General features: G+C 37.0%; 1 protein-coding gene across 3 annotated transcripts in view; it reads right to left on the bottom strand.

Annotated features, from left to right (window-relative positions):
• The window catches only part of ARHGAP26 (Rho GTPase activating protein 26), a 405,537-nt gene that overhangs the window by 130,655 nt on the left and 258,387 nt on the right, over positions 1-16,495 (bottom strand). For all 3 annotated transcript variants that reach the window (XR_011919418.1, XM_072400904.1, XM_072400903.1), the window contains one exon: positions 4,743-4,902. Coding sequence is in view for 2 of the 3 variants with exons in the window: in XM_072400904.1 (XP_072257005.1) it covers positions 4,743-4,902 (160 nt within the window). In the remaining variant the exon portion in view is untranslated. The remainder of the gene's footprint in view (positions 1-4,742; positions 4,903-16,495) is intronic.

Below are 16,495 nucleotides of genomic sequence, written 5' to 3'. Positions count from 1 at the left end.
ATTACCCCCAACCTATAAAGTCAGCCTACCCTTTGATGCCTATGTCCTGGTGCACTTTTTTCCTCTGTTTTTACTGTGTAACTCACTGTGTTAATAACAAACAAAGCAAAGAAAAAAAATCAAGCCTGCACACGAATCAGCAGGTAACCCCTGTTCATAACTACCGTGGGAGGCATCTGTATGTTGGATGCCTTTAACCCGGGGACTACCTGTGGTAGGTTTACAGCAATATACCAACAATCATCCCCCTTTGTGAGCTTTGTGTCTAAATTTATATTTAGACAAATAAAAGCTGGACAAAGATGTATGTGATGTGTAAATATATGTAATATTTAGATGTCCAGTTTAAGTGTTAAAGTCAACTAATTGATGTGGCTTTTGGATAGTAAGGCCTTAATTGGTGACAAAACTAGAAAATCCAATAGGACCTGGGGGAAGATGGAGGTGGTGTAATTTAGGGAGACTGTTATAGCAAATTAAACTATGCATAGATTTGTTAATCTGTAGTAAAACATATTTGTATAGTTTTCATACAAGCATAGCATTTCATTATGGCATTTCAACTTTGGGGTTTGATTGGGCAGCAAAGTGGCAAATGACATTTAATATAGATAAATCTAAAGTTATACACTTGGGGGCTAACAACATGCATGCTTCATACTGTCTATGGGGAATACATTTGGGGGAGTCAGAAATGGAAAAGGATCTGGGGGTTATCTTAGATCATAGACTTAATAACAGCATGCAAAGCCAAGCTGCAATATCTAAAGCTAGCAAAGTACTTTCTTGTATTAAAAAAGGAATAGACTGCAGAGATCGATACATAATCCTGCCCCTGTACAAAGCATTGGTCAGACCACATCTGGAATATGCCTTCCAGTTTTGGGCACAAGTTCACAAAAAGAACATTGTTGAATTGGAGAGAGTGCAGAGAAACCAACAAAAGGAATGAAGGAGCTCAGCTATGAGGAGAGATTAGCTGAACTTAATCTATTCTCCCTCGAGAAGAGTCGTTTAAGGGGGGATATGATAATCCGGTATAAATATAAAAACGGTCCATATAGAAAACTCTCTTCCCCATTATTCACTTTGAGATCTTTACAAAGAACAAGAGGGCATTCTTTGCGTCTGGAGGAAAAAAAGTTTAGGCTCTGGATAAGGAAAGGATTCTTCACTGTAAGGTCTGTGAAAAAGTGGAATCAGCTCCCTCAGGAAGTAGTTTCGGCAAATACTATAGATTGCTTTAAGAAAAAGCTGGATGTTTTTCCAGAAGCACATAATATAAGTGGGTATTAAAGCCTTAAAGTAAAAAAAAAACAGTGACTGTTGATCCAGGAACATCAGATTGCCTCATGGAATCAGGAAGTAATTTTTTTTCCCTGCTGAAGCAAATTGTACCAGGGATTTTTTGCCTTCCTCTGGACCAACCATGACTATAGGGTTTTTATCTGGGATATGTTTATTTCCCTAGTGGTTGAACTTGATGGACTTATGTCTTTTTTCAAACTAACTGTCACGGGTAATGGGGAGGGGAGGGAAACAGAAAGGTAAATACAAGGGACTAGGCCTTCAATGGCTTGGGAAAGGGAAACAGTCACCCCCTACGGACACCCTAACCTAGCCCTGATCCCTGACAGAATGAATATCCCCTGATGGTGGGAATATTCATACACTGGAACCTATGCCCTAGTAGCCCTGAATAGCCCTAGGAGTAGTGACTGGGCTTGAGACTACTGGTTGCTTCCCTGATGAAAGAACCAGTGTCTCCTTGAGGCCTAGCAACAACAAAAGTACAACAAAACACCAAAAGTAGTTTAACTTATCTTAACCACCTGGGCATTACACTGAGGTCTAGATTTCTGTACCAAAAGCGTTACAGGTTTTCATGAAATTTTTTTTTTTTTTTAATTGTAGACCTGTAACTTACAGAAATATGTGCGAATAGAGGTCTAGTAGATATAATGAATATAAAAAATGTTTGAAACACACAGTCATGTAAAAAAAAAAAAAAAATTACTTATTAATTACTAATTAATAAAATTAAAGGAAAAACACAAAATTCAGCTTAAACAGGAATACATAAATAAATGAAAAATACTGAAAATGCGATAATTCGGTATACTGTATAGTAATATATTTTTCTAAAACACCTCCCTAGTGTCCAACGTCACATACCTATAGACAAAACCACATAAATATATTTTCTATTATTTTGTATTGGATTGGATACAGGACTTTGTATTCAATCCAATACAAAATGAGAACAAAATTCAAACTCTCATTATGTATTGGGTTGAATACAAATTTCTGTATCCAATCCAATACAAAATACATACTTTGTATTGGATTGGATACAGGAGTTTGTATTCAATCCAATACAAAATGAATGAATGAGTTTCAATTTGAATTTCCCGCACAAGTGCCGACGTCATCGCGCACGCACGCACAAGAAGCCGTCCGGCTTATTTTTCCTCCGCCGGCCGGCTTCTTGTTTCAGAGATCACCCGGCACTGGAACGACGCTGGATGATCAGCGGGACCAGGTAAGAAGCCGGCCGGCATCTTACCGGTCCCGCTGGTATAGGAGAAGGCACCCGACGCTGGAGAGGGAGATCGACGCTGGAACACGGACACGACGCTGGATGAGCACAGCGGGACCAGGTAAGTGAGATTTTAATATAGTGAGAAAAGTACGGGGTTAACGATAATTGCAACTTTTTTTTAGTACGAAAAAGTACGGGCTTAACGGTTGGGAGGTTAATAGCAAATAGAGAAGCAGGAACTCTGGAGAGGACAACACACCAGCTCTTCACATCCCAGAAGTAATTATCAATTGCATAGCATGAAGTGTGAGGCCAGACTAAATGGAGGAGCAGTAATGACCACCAGCTGCAGCTGATACAAGGGGTGTGGTCATTACAAACAACAACACAGAAACAAGTAAAAACAAAGAGACTGTCAGGTAACCTCCCGTGCAGCTTGTCTCACAGATCTTTTAACCTTAGTCACAGAAGGGACTGTGACACTAACCTACTATGTAACTTCTGTTACAGCCTATACCCAACAATTAATTTAACCTACAACAAGAACAGTGTCTCTTTACTAAAAGAATAGGGCACCTGCATTTAAATAAGTTTGTATAAGGTACATAGATTAGTTGTATGGGGGAACACTAACAGTTGTGTAAATATATAAAATATCCTGATAACTATTGTTTCAACTCTTTCAGAAAATGGTTGCTATGACAGAGGAAGAGCCTAAAATGTATTGGTGAGCTACGGAGTAGTTAACTGGAAGCTTAAGGGTGCAGAGGACCTATAATAGGAAATTATGGAAGCTACCATTGCTGACCTCATTCTAAACATTGTATGGTTTACAAAGAGGTGATCTTTTGATTTCAGTCACACACCCAAAACAAGCATGAAGTTAACTGTGAGAAATTAGTGATAACTATCCAAACACGAGAGCTGAATACTAAAGTAAATTGAGGATCATAACAACAACCAGGCAAGTAGAGTTTTTTTTAGAGCAAAAACAGAAAAGGAAGCTATGCAAACTCTTTTTAAAAGTGATCACTGGTTGCTAGTAGTACACTGACTACACTGAAAACTCTTCTGATATGTTGTTCCCACTTTAGATTTACCTGTTATGGAACAACAGTACAGTTATAGTTGACACTGCCAGTTTCCATAGATACAAGGTCCAAGAGGGCCCTATTAAAACTTTTCTGTAAGGCAGTGGTGGGCAATGCCTGTGCATTCATTACTTCATCTTGCTAACACTTGGAAACACTTTTCATTGGGTATATAACCTAATCATTATAACTAATGTTTCATCTGTAACATCACTTAGGTGTTTATGCATTTATATAGGACTGACATCTTTTGCAGTGCTCTACAGATTCTGTAGTATTGTCACCAACTGTCCCTACCATAGCCATATGTCTTTAACATAGTTTAATTTGGGGATCAAGTACCTAGTCAGTATTTTGGAATGTTAGAGGAAACCAAGTTAAAGTGCTCGGTTGAAACCCACACAAACACAGGATGGGGTTAATACCATCTAGCAGGTGGAAATGAACATTTCCTCAAACATTTATTCAGCCAATGCAGCTGTGTTAAGCAACAATAAAGGCTAACGCAGCCATCAGTCCACCAGACTGAGGTGAACATATTTTAAGGAGGTAACATCTGACATTTTAGAGCACATACCTATGACAGAAAATTTGCAAGAAATACCCCATTGCCTTAATATTGATCCAAATAACATGATTTATAAACAGATCAGAAAAACAGAACTATTACAAACCACAGACTTTTGTAAAACAGTTTTATGTAATACATACACAAACAATTATTAGCCAAACTAAGGGTTTTAATTAAATTGCTGGCAGAATTAAAACTGGATAAAAACTGGATTAAAAGGATCATTTGAACACTCAAAAAAGGTAGATAGAGCCAACTGCAATAGTAGATGAACCCAGAGCTCAGAATTCTAAAGTAACATCAAGAGTAATTCTGAAGTATTTGAATCTAACTGTACATTTCTGAGACACTATCTTAGCCCTCTAAAGCCATCACACAGGTACTCAGGCCACAAACTCATGTAGCACCTTGCAGTCTGCTTTGTTACAGTTGTACAAAGCATCAGGGAACTGTTTGACAAATTACATCAATTATTGCTTATGATCAAGAAAGAATCAAATAGTATAACATATATATTTGTTTCTTAGCAATATTTTACCTTCTCATGGCTTTCAATAATTATTTCAATAACAATATTCTGGAATTTGATGTCCATGATGGCTGCTACAGTTTCCTCTTGGGGACGCAAAAGCGTGGGCCCAAAAACTACTCCAAGGTTGGCTACAGTCATCAGGTTTTGCTTATGATTAGCAGCAACACTGAAAAACAGAAAAAATGTAATTTAAGGCAAAAATTATTTTAAAATGAGCAATAACTCCAGATGAGAGACAAAATAAAATCTAAAGCATATATTGCATTTTAAAAGAAATGCAAAAGAAAGAATTGAATTAAAATAAATAAATAGATATATAGTTTAACAATTTACAGAGATGTACACCCTAAAAATGAAAATACACAGGAAATAACCTTTATCTGCATTTCTAGATTAAGGAAATGATAGGGTATAGCTGAAAAGAATTTAACTTGGTTGAGCACCATTTTACCCATGAACCTTTACTGGTATTAGCCAAAAAAACACAAAGTAAAACAGCAATAATAATAATAAAAAAAAATCACCTGTAAGGACTTACCTTCCTCTGGGCTCCCACCCACAGCTTTTCAGTGAGTTCCATGGGAAATGAGTACTCTAAAACCTTGCAAGAAGAAGCACCTACACTGTGCTAGGGCACCAGTCTTGTAAGATATCAGGTACTCCACATTTTCTGAGATCATGTTAGAAAGAAGGTGATGGCATCCCCTGAAAAATAATCCTACGGGGGAGTGCTCATTTAAACTATAGGCATGTGGTGTGTTTTACTAAATGAACGCTGATTTCAATTTGTGTTCAATTAACGATAAATGGCAGCACACATGTGTACAGTACACAAACTCAAGGTAAGTATTTATTTTACTTTTTTACTTCATCCCCACTAAGGAAAACAAGTGCTGAGATAAGTTTCTGCCACTCCTTGCATGAACCAAAGGAGCACAAGGCCTATCGCAATTCACAGCCAATACTGGCAGCAGTGTTTATGTGTTACATTTTATTGGAATCTGATAAAAGAAAAGAATGCCCTGATAATCATAAACTATGCATGTAGCTAGGAACATTAAATGCTTTTACTGTAAAGTGTACGGCTATTTTAAATCTAAAAACAGAAGGCTAAATAAACAGCTGAAATGCTTATATGGAAGTGGTTTTACTTGCTAACAAATATGTAGATTTGTCCATCTACTTCTGAGTTTTGTACTGCTTTGCTGAAAGCACAGCCTGAATTTTTCTTTGCTACAGTTAAGAAATTGTTAAGTCTTGTGGCTGGACAGTGAAAAGAGAAACTGCACTTTATGAACTTTTATCTTTTTCTGCTCCCATACTATCAGAAGGTTTCTTTTTTGAATATGAGCAGCATAACAGACAATTTTGTACTGCTTCTTCCTTTCCTAGTCAGGGCTTTGCTGTACAGGGACTGTAAAAGGCTAATATCAAGTCAAAAGTAGATACTTACATTCTTTGACTTAAAAATATAAATGTACTAATAATTGCAAAGCTTTTGTTATTTGTATTTCATACGTGCCTGGAGCTTTAAGGCTAAATTCAAGCTAATTTAAAAAGACAAACATGTTTCCTAAAATACTAAACAAAACCATTTACAAATTGCCTGAACATTAAATATTTTTTTTTCAAATATGTTAGAATTTTACCAAAGGCAAAAATTGTAATTAGAATACATTATAGATTCCCTTTATTGGCAAAATATAGTCACACAATTGCACTGTAAACTCATTGTTAGGAAAAAAAATTCTTGTTTTAGTGCATAATGGGTTGCATAAAAAATTTGTTTAAAAAAATTTAAGTTGTCTGGATTAATTTGATCATTAACAATCAAAGCTATGTAAAAATGTTGCAGCTCTTGGCAATCATGCTGCCTGGATCACTGCCACTGTGAGGAAATTGGCAGGTCAGTACAACAGAAATATTCATATAGAGAGAAGATTTGATTCAAAGGTACATCTCCCAGCAGTGAAGAAAATTTGTCTCAGGAATGCCTGGACATGTAGGAGGTAAATTCAAGGTTATTACCTCATTTCCCAGACTGAACCAGAATCTTCTACAGGAGAATTCTTTTCAAGGAAAGGTAAAATATTACAACCTTTGTGTCATTTGTATTGTATCAGCAGCCATTTGTGCAAGAATTCCAAGACCAGAAAAGAAAAGTCCCTGCTTTAATGAAAGCTACCATGTATCAATTGATCAGAGTGAATATGAGAATCATTGCCTTCATCTAGATGTTTGGCAACTGCATGCCCCAATTGTAGTGAAATGTAAATAAAGATTTTTTAGTAACCAAACTTTATTCATTTTTAAACTAGACATATTTCACAGAATTTACAGAGGAAATTAACTATATTATAGTCTATATCAAGAAGAAGACTTCCACCTAAATATCAAAGCTAGAGAGATTGACATACCGGCCCTGATTCATCAATGAAATGCGCGTACGCTCGATGCGCGTATTTACGCGCCGGACGGCGAAGTCTATTACCGCGAGTTGGGTCCGAGTTCTAGTGAACTCGCCTGCCGGTCTCCCGCAAAGATCGCGAATACGCCAATTAAGGCTATTAATTTTCAGCTCCGCAATTCAGGGGATGTTAACCTCAATGATGAGGTGATAGCAATTGTTTAGCGCACACCTGCGCACTGTTCTGTGTTCTCCAGTCCATTTTACAGGTCAGTTTGAATCTTTAATGCTTGAATTTCTTTTTTTTTGTAAGTGTTACTTTTTTATGTTATATTCTACTCCATCACAAACTTGCTTCATTTATAGTTACATTTGTTGCACTTCTTGTTACTTTTTCTTTTGGTTGCAACACTGCAAACTTATTTCTATCAAGCTGGATAATTTTGTTCCAGTTTGACTTTAGAGAAATCAAATATTTTAGTAAAGGATTATAGGCAAACATGTTATAATACATGTATTAAGGAGCATTTAGTGATTTCACTTATGCATACACTTTTGCAATACATATGCATTTTAATTAGTACTATTTTAACTGGACTGGTTGGTGTGTGTGTGTGTGTGTGTTTGGGGGGCGGGGGGACAGGTAAGTTTGCTTGAATGGTATGCATTGATGTGATTTTTTGTAATCCTCATTATTTGTTAGCTTCATCTGTTGCTGAAATGTTTTTGTGCCTGGTTTGTAATGCCAGTTTCTCTAGTTTAGCAATTCCTCAGCAATGTGTTGTCATTTTTTCCACAAGCATTGAGTACAAATGTCTGCATGGATTCCACACCAAACTCCTACTTAACCCCCTAGTTGCCTTTGTAACATATTGGTATTTGAATGTAATATGTACATATTCCTTTTCTGAATTGTCATGATTTTATTTCTTTTTTTTTGTTTTTTTTATAGCCTGACATTTGCACTCCTGTTGATTTGTCCCCACACAACTCCTGTGTTCATTTAAACTTGTGTTATAGGTTTGTTGTCATTGTGCTGTGCTGCCTGATCTTGGCCCTATTCTATACAAACACACTTCCACTTGCTGTCTACACTGGTTGTCAATTAGTTGCATACTCATTCTAACACCTGATGGTGATGGAAGGAGGTCCAGGTTTCCAAGCACATTCCATCAAAGCACATTGATTGCCAAGCTCACAAGCAGGGTCTCGCACTCTTAGAAATGAACAGATGTTGTGTTGTTGCTTAACCTAATGCTCATAAATACTGGAGTGCATGCATTATTTAGGTGTTTACACAAAACAAATAGTATATTATATCAAAGTTCCAAGGCCAAATCCACTTTGTGCCAAACGTTTTCTTGCTTTTCCATCCCTTCAGGGTGCTTTTGCAGATTTGAATGGCATTTTAGATGTTGGCTCACTATATATAATTGACTTACTCCCCTCAGCTTGGTAGTGGAAGCACATAAAGGTGGATTCCTTCTTTTAACCAGAAGCAATATCCTCCATAAATGTTGCTTGTAGCCAAGCCCATGATATCCAAAATCATGGGAAGAAATGGGCAATCTTTTCAATGTGAAGCAAAAGGGTCCAAAAAGCCCTCTTTGCCTATTTCTTCTTCTAATTTGTCTTTTTTATGTATATGTACACACATCTAAATGCATACATACTGGTTTGGCTTTATGTGCATTCATGTCTCAACATACATGAATGCATATGAAGCAAAACATGCAAAATACACAAAAAAAATACAAACGTACGTTAATGAGGACTGTGCAAAAGTGCCGTGCATTTTTCAACTGATAAAACAGTTCAAGTAGCGGGTCCGCCGGGGCGCACAACTATGAGCTACAAGCTCCTTAAGTTTGGCGCACAACTATGCGCATCAAACAAATAAGGCAATTGTGCTGTTTTTAGCTTTACAAATAATTCAGAGGAAGGAACAGCTTAAAAACAATCACAACTGTCTTTTTAAACTGTGTGTCCTGGGAGATTGGAAAGGAGATCACATAACAAACCCCCAGAAAACAAACAACAACATTTTATAGTCATTACAATTATAAATATATATATATATATATATATATATACACACACACACACACATACATATATTTACTTATAAGAAGCAAACAAGAACGTGCGTGTGCTTGTGACTTCTGTGGGAAAATCTAGTCAGATGGCAAAGCCGAGCCTTCGCCCATGGAAAGTCGCAATAATTTCCCCGAGCCTGGTCCTCCAATCAGGCATCGTACGCCTTTAGATAGGTGCCTATGTAGAGGAGCTGAACTCGGTTAACTCTTGCCCAACAGGAAAGAAATAAGTGATTTTAAAATATGCTTTTTTCTTAGCGCACATAAATGTTTAAAACATTTAAACAGCGCAAACATTTTTTTTTCAGGGCTAAGGGTAATATGTGTGCCATTAGAAAAAATGCTTTTTTAGGGGAACAGTGACTTTTAATGCAAGCTCACTAGTGTAAAACTGCCGGGAATGAGCGGTCCTGGCAGCGAGCTCATTCAGTTGTTGAATAGCGCGACGGCTTCCGATTTCGGATCGTGAATACGAATGCGCGAGCGAGCTTCCGATTTTGCTTGATGAATCAGGGCCACACACTGTATATTCTCACAAATCCAAAGCTGCAGTAGATTTGAAGAAATCCAAAGGAAACAACAGAAACATTCTACAAAATTTGCTTTAAGACACTGAAATGCACATTATATTTTCCCCACTTTAATCTTGGGAAAAGGTCCAAACCTCACTCAATGCACATAAAAATATTTCTTTATGTGCCAGTCTTTAAAAGACTTCCAGTCTATAAACAGGGGTCTGTTTATTACACAAAGACAATAGCTTCTGCCTTGAACTGGAGAGATACAAGATAAAGTAGCTCTTATAGTAATCCTGCTATTCAGCTAAAAATTCTGTAACAAAATACTGACATCAGGTAAAACACACATTTTAAACTATAATCTACTCTCTTAAACTCAGTAACCTGTTGCAAATTAACAAACCTAAGACTGACAACTGATATGATTATAAAGCACATTGTCGATGGTTAAAGCGTAACATTTAACAATTTATGAATATTTCAAACACTTCCCTTCATGTATACTGTGCGTGCATATAGAAGTTTAATATTTTTCATTTTATTTGTATAGCATCTTCATATTTGCTTAGGGGAATTTTCCCAAAAGCTTACATGTCTACATATATATATAAATAAGCTAAAGAGGTATCTCCTGAAACTATGCAGAGGCTTTATAAGTGAGATCAAAATATTTTTATAGCATGACATACTGAATTAAACCTTGAGAATTTCAGGGTGCAATAATGTATTTCAACTGGTATGGGTACAGAATCCAGATAGAATGTAGATCAGGATAAAAAAAGGTCCCAATCTCTTCATTAAGGCATTATATTTCTATGCATTATTTAAAGAAAAAACCTATGGACTCACATGTGTGCTGCTGTGTTTGCTAACTTTAAATTTTTTCATGCCAACATGTGTGCTGCTCTGTGCTAACTTTTTGAAAGTTTTTGCTAATTTTTTTTTTATGCAAACATGTATGCTGCTTTGTGTTTGCTAACTTTTTCAATTTTTTTTATGCCAACGGGTGCTGCTCTGTGTTTGCTAACTTTTTGAAATTTTTTGCTACTTTTTTAATGCAAACATATATGCTGCTCTGTTTGCTAACATATTACTTGCAACCTTCATCACACTATAAAAGAACATATCCTAAAATACCTTTTTTACTTTGTTTTATGCAGGTATGCTGGACAACAACAAGGTGCTCCACACCTGAGGTTTGCAAGAAGCAGAAAGTGGGAACCTGTGAACAAGGATGACATTTGGCTGTTCTTGGGCTTGGTGATCCTGCAGGGAGTTGTGGGGAAACCCGTGCAGACTGGGGGAATTGGCCAAAAAAAAAATGCTTGCCACTCCATTCTTTGGCACAGTCATGCCAGAGTACCACTTTTCCCTCCTAATGAAGTAGCTGCACTTAGCAAACAATGAAGAATTTGATGAGACTACCCATCCTGCACCAAAACTCAAGAAAATTTGGGAAGTGTCTAAGATGATTCTACAAAATTTCCAGCAAAACTATGTGCCAGAAAGAGATGTCAGCATTGACGAAAGTCTAATGGCTTACAAGGGGAGGCTCAGCTAGGTGAAGTACATTGCATCCAAGAGGGCACAATTTGGCGTGAAAACGTATATGCTATGTGAATCCTCATCTGGCTACATCTGGAATACAGTACTGTACACTGGAAAATGGACACAGTTCAACCCCAGATACAGCCATTATAGATTGGCAACATCTTCAGTGCTATCCCTCATTCAGCCATTGCTAAATCAGGGCTATTGTGTCACAACTGACAATTTCTACACCTCTCCTGAGCTTTATGAGTTCCTTCTGCAACACAGAACAGATGCGTATGGAACCATTAGGGCTAACTGGTGCAACCTGCCATCACCGTTTGCACAAGGGAAGCTGAAGACAAGAGAAATTGTTGTCTGCCAGAAAGGCAAGATGATAGCCTTGAAATGTCGTGACAAGAAAGATGTGTGCCTGATGAGTACTGTCCATGATGCCTCTACTGTTCTGGTACACACAAAACGAGGGAAAGAAGTGATGAAGCCACAGATGGTGATTGACTACAACACAATAGAAGGTGTCGATAGAGCTGACCAAGCCATGACATTCTACCCAGCAATGATGACAGAGGAAGGAAGAAAAGCAAAGAAACCAGATTCGACTGTCCTCACTGTGATGTTGGACTTTGTACAGCACCCTGCTTCAAAATCTACCACACCCAAAATGCCTACTAAAAATGCAAAAAATTATGATTTATAATTTTGTATTATATTAAAATTTATGATTATAATATAATAAATAAGTATAATTATTATACCTGGGAGTTAATCCTAAGAAATACAGGCCCACAATATAAACAAATATTTATATACAAAAAAAAAAAAAATAGGATCTTTTTGCATAAAAAAAACTGACAGAATTAGAACGCTCTCCTTTAAAATTGGGTGCGTCTTATAGGCCGGAGCGTCTTATAGTCCGAAAAATACGGTAGTATGTTTACAGGAGACCCATTTCCTTCATCTTCCTGTCTTAAGTATTTTCATACTACTTATTACATATTTCATACTACTTACTACAACAGTGTACATGGATAATTCTTCATATAAGCGCAGAGGGGTTTTGGTAGGTTTTAGAAAAGGAGTGCCATTTGTATTAGAGGCAAAATCTGTAGATTCCAAAGGTGGATACTTCATTTTTTTATGCAACCTTAACGATATAAGAGTAACAATAGCTACCTATTATTATGCACCTAATGAAAATCAGATACCATTTTTATGCATTTGTTTTAGATGCTACAAAGGCAAGCGCAGGGTGTTTTTAATTGTATGTGGCAACTCTAATATTCCCTTAATACCTAGAAAAGATAAAAATAGCGGACTGGATATATCTGTGCTCTATGGGGAGACAGCCTCTACAAGAGCACTAATCGATTTATTGTGCTCAGAATCTTTGGTGGATGTGTGGCGAGAGAAACACCCTGAAGATAGAGGATACACACATTACTCCTATGCACACAAAACCATGTCACGTATAGATCACATCTTTGTTCCAATTGAAAATCTTCCTTCAGTGTCTTGTAGTACTATTGAGCCAATTTTGTGGTCAGATCATGATGCAGTTTGTGTAAAATTTTCTTCTTTGTACCCCAAGCCCTCCTTTTTTAAATGGACACTGAATGACTCTTTACTTATTGATAATCAGGTAAAACAGTAAATAAGAGAAGCATTGTTAGAATAGTTTAGATTAAACAATGATTCAGGAGTATCGGCCGCGGTATTATAGGCAGCTCATAGAACGGTAATTGGAGGTCTATTTATACAAATAGCATCTTGCCTTAAAAAGCAGGGTTTACTCCAACAGGCCCAAATAGAACAGGAAAATAAGGCGCTTCGAATACAAATTCAGGCTTCGCCTAGTAGTGATCTGGGAAGATGCCTGGAATTAGTGAAGACACAATTAAATCTCTGTACAGCTGTATGCTGCCGAAACCAGACACTGACACTACAATTTGGTCCAATTATAGGCCTATTTCCCTGCTCAACCTCAATGCCAAATTGCTGGCTACGGTGCTGGCGTCGAGGCTGGGCCGGGGAATAGAGTCATTAATTGTGTCTGATCGAACAGGGTTTATTCCGGGGAGACAGCCGGGAGATAATATCCGTAGGATGATGAATTTAACCTATTACGCCCATAAGCTTAAACAACCAGCTATGTTCCCGAGTTTAAAAAGGTGTTTGATGCGGTGACGTGGCCATATCTGATACGAATGTTGAGGTATTGGGGATTTGGTCCCCATTTTTGTAAATGGGTTAGCTCGTTATATGCAACACCTAAAGCCTTTATACAATATATAAGGGTATCGTTCTCCCCACTTTTATATAAATAGGGGTACAAGACAAGGATGCCCACTTTCACCATTATTGTTTGCTCTGGCAAACGAGACATTGGCACAGGCTATACGAAACCACCATGATACGGGTAAAAGTGGGAGACCACCATCGTAAATTGAGTTTATTTGCGGACGATGATCTGCTATTTATAGCTAATCCATTAGTGTCTCTACGGAATTTAATCTCTTTATTGACACAGTTTCAGAAATTTCACGGACTACAAGTAAATAGTGGGAAAAGTAAAGCCTTAAATATTACACTATCTAGTGATATGGTAAAACTATTGCAGAAAACATTTCCCATTAAATGGGAAGAAAGATGTTTACGTTACTTGGGAATTAACCACCCAACCAATAACCCCGACCTTGGTTCGGGCTAAAAAAAGTTACAACTATCGATAAGCCCGAACTTTTCTCCCTACCTAATTTCCCCTCACTTACCTGGTCCCCGCTGCGATAAACCAGCGTCGATCGAAAAAAAAAAATACTCACCTTCTCCCCGCAGCTCCTCCGGACACGTCTTCCGGCTTCAGCCAGCGAGTGCAGTGACGATCGCCGGGGTTTCCCGGTGACGTCGCTGCATGCGTCGGTGCGGGAGGGAGGCGGGGCGGGAAATTCAAAATTTTGTGTATTCTTGTTTAAGCTGATTTTTGTGTATTTTAATTTTATTAAAAGTATTTTTTTTTTTACATGATTGTGTGTTTCAAACTTTTTTTATATTCATGATATCTACTAGAACCCTGTTCAGACATATTTCTGTAAGTTACAGGTCTACAATTAAAAAAAAAAAAATTAATGAAAAACTGTAACGCTTTTGGGTACAGAAATCTAGACCTCAGTGTAACGCCCAGGTGGTTAATATTACATCTACTTATGATAAGCTGGAAGATGCAAATATACCAAGTATATGTAGGCACTTGATAATGCTTCTGGACTCGTGGAAAAAAAAAAAATATATCGTTGCTGGGGAGAATAGCGTCAACTAAAATGACATGGCTGCCCAAATTTTTGTATTTAGTGTGAGTCTTAGCAGTAAAAATTTTTTCCAAGATATTGGATACCTTACAACAGAAAATGTTAACATATGTATTGGGCTCAAAGAAACCTAGAATTTCTAGAAAGGTCCTATATCGGCAGAAAGAGAGAGGGGGTTTGGCAGTCCCCCAACTATACTATTATTACGTGGCTGCCCAAATTGCTCCTCTAATAATGTATCATGAACAGGAGAAGATACTATTATGGGTACAGCTCCAGAAACAAGGATTGGTGGACTTGTCAATAGAGAATGTTCTTTGGACTCCTAAATCTTAAAGGGAAAATATAGATAACCCTATTCCTAATCATTCTTTGCAGATATAAGACCAAACTAGGAAAAGCTATGGACTGATGTCCCCGCAGACACCAATTGCTTTAATATTTGGAAACCCCCTGTTCTTACCGGGAAGGACATGGGAATGTATAGAATTTATCACTTCCTAGATTCAAAAGAGATTTAAAGACTTCAGCAATAAATTTAGAATCTCCAATTGTGAAATATTTGCAAATTAAAAATGTTATCCAATCAAAACAGAAGAATGGTGAGAATGGTGGACCCTTGAGTGCCTTTGAGCAAATATGTATATGTGGTGCCATGGCAAAAGCGGTGATATCAGTATTATATGACAATTTGATTAAGGAATATACGAAGGGTGTTCCTAAATATGTACACTCTTGGGAAAAGGAACTAGGTCGCAATTTAGAACAGAAGAAGTGGGAACAAATTCGGGAGATGGTGGCACAATATGGGAGACACTTGAGGCAAAATATAAATTAATGATGCAGTGGTACTTGGTACCGGTATTCATGGCAAAACCTATACTAAAAAATGTTTTAGAGGATGTAATGGAGTTGGAACTTCATATCATATCTGGTGGAGTTGTCCCAATGTCAAAAGATACTGGATACAAATCTACCAGATGGCATACACTTTAATAGGTAAATCTTTTCCAAAATGCCCGGAAGAGGCTTTTTTGAATCTACAACTATTAGGCTGCAATAACTTGCAGTTTATAATATTGACACGCTTATTTACATCAGCAAAGATGGTGCTGGCAAAAGCGTGGACGTCTTCTAAACCGAGTGTGGAACAAGTTAAACCAAGTTAAAGTGGTTCATGGCTAATGAGAAAATGAGAGCTATTCGTAACGATAAATATGGCAAAATTTCAGAAAGTATTTAGATTCATATTCGCCTTTTTTTTTCTCCTTTTTTGAGTTAAGGTAGTAAGAATCACTTCTCCTATGAATTTTTCATTTTATTCACTTTTATATCTATGTAAATATTAATTAAGGGATATGTTTAATAGATTGGATACTCAGTTTTTTTCTCTTTCTTGCTCCTCTCCCTTTTAGGAAGGTTTAAAGTAAGAGATAAAAATGAATAATATAAATTTGAATGGATGAGGGTAATTTTAAAAGAAGAATGGGAATGTTAAGGGTGTTAATAATAATTGCTGAATACCTGGTAATGATTGGATATTACTAAATCTGTCAAGGTGCCTTCCTTCTTACTTTTGTGTACTAAAGATGAATTTGTATATTGTTAACTTAAATGAAAATAATAAAAATTATTGAAACCAAAAAGAAGGTGGCACAAGGCAGTAATAAAGAGAACATCCAGGGAAAACAATAAGGCTGAAAATATAAGAAAAACAAATTTAACGCTCTTTTAAAAAAAAAAAAAAAGGTAATAATGTATTTTCTAAATATAAATTAGCGTCAGCCTTTAGTAATTCCCTGTACAGAAATACACAGGTTTAGAGATGAAGTAGCAGCACCATACATCATAAGCCAATCAGGTGCGCCACATGCACATATGCTTA

Source organism: Pyxicephalus adspersus, chromosome 2 (genome assembly GCF_032062135.1).
Source record: "Pyxicephalus adspersus chromosome 2, UCB_Pads_2.0, whole genome shotgun sequence".
Classification (NCBI taxonomy): Eukaryota; Metazoa; Chordata; class Amphibia; order Anura; family Pyxicephalidae; genus Pyxicephalus; species Pyxicephalus adspersus.
The sequence above is the reverse complement of the archived record's forward strand: the minus strand, read 5'-3'. Positions and strand labels throughout refer to the sequence as shown.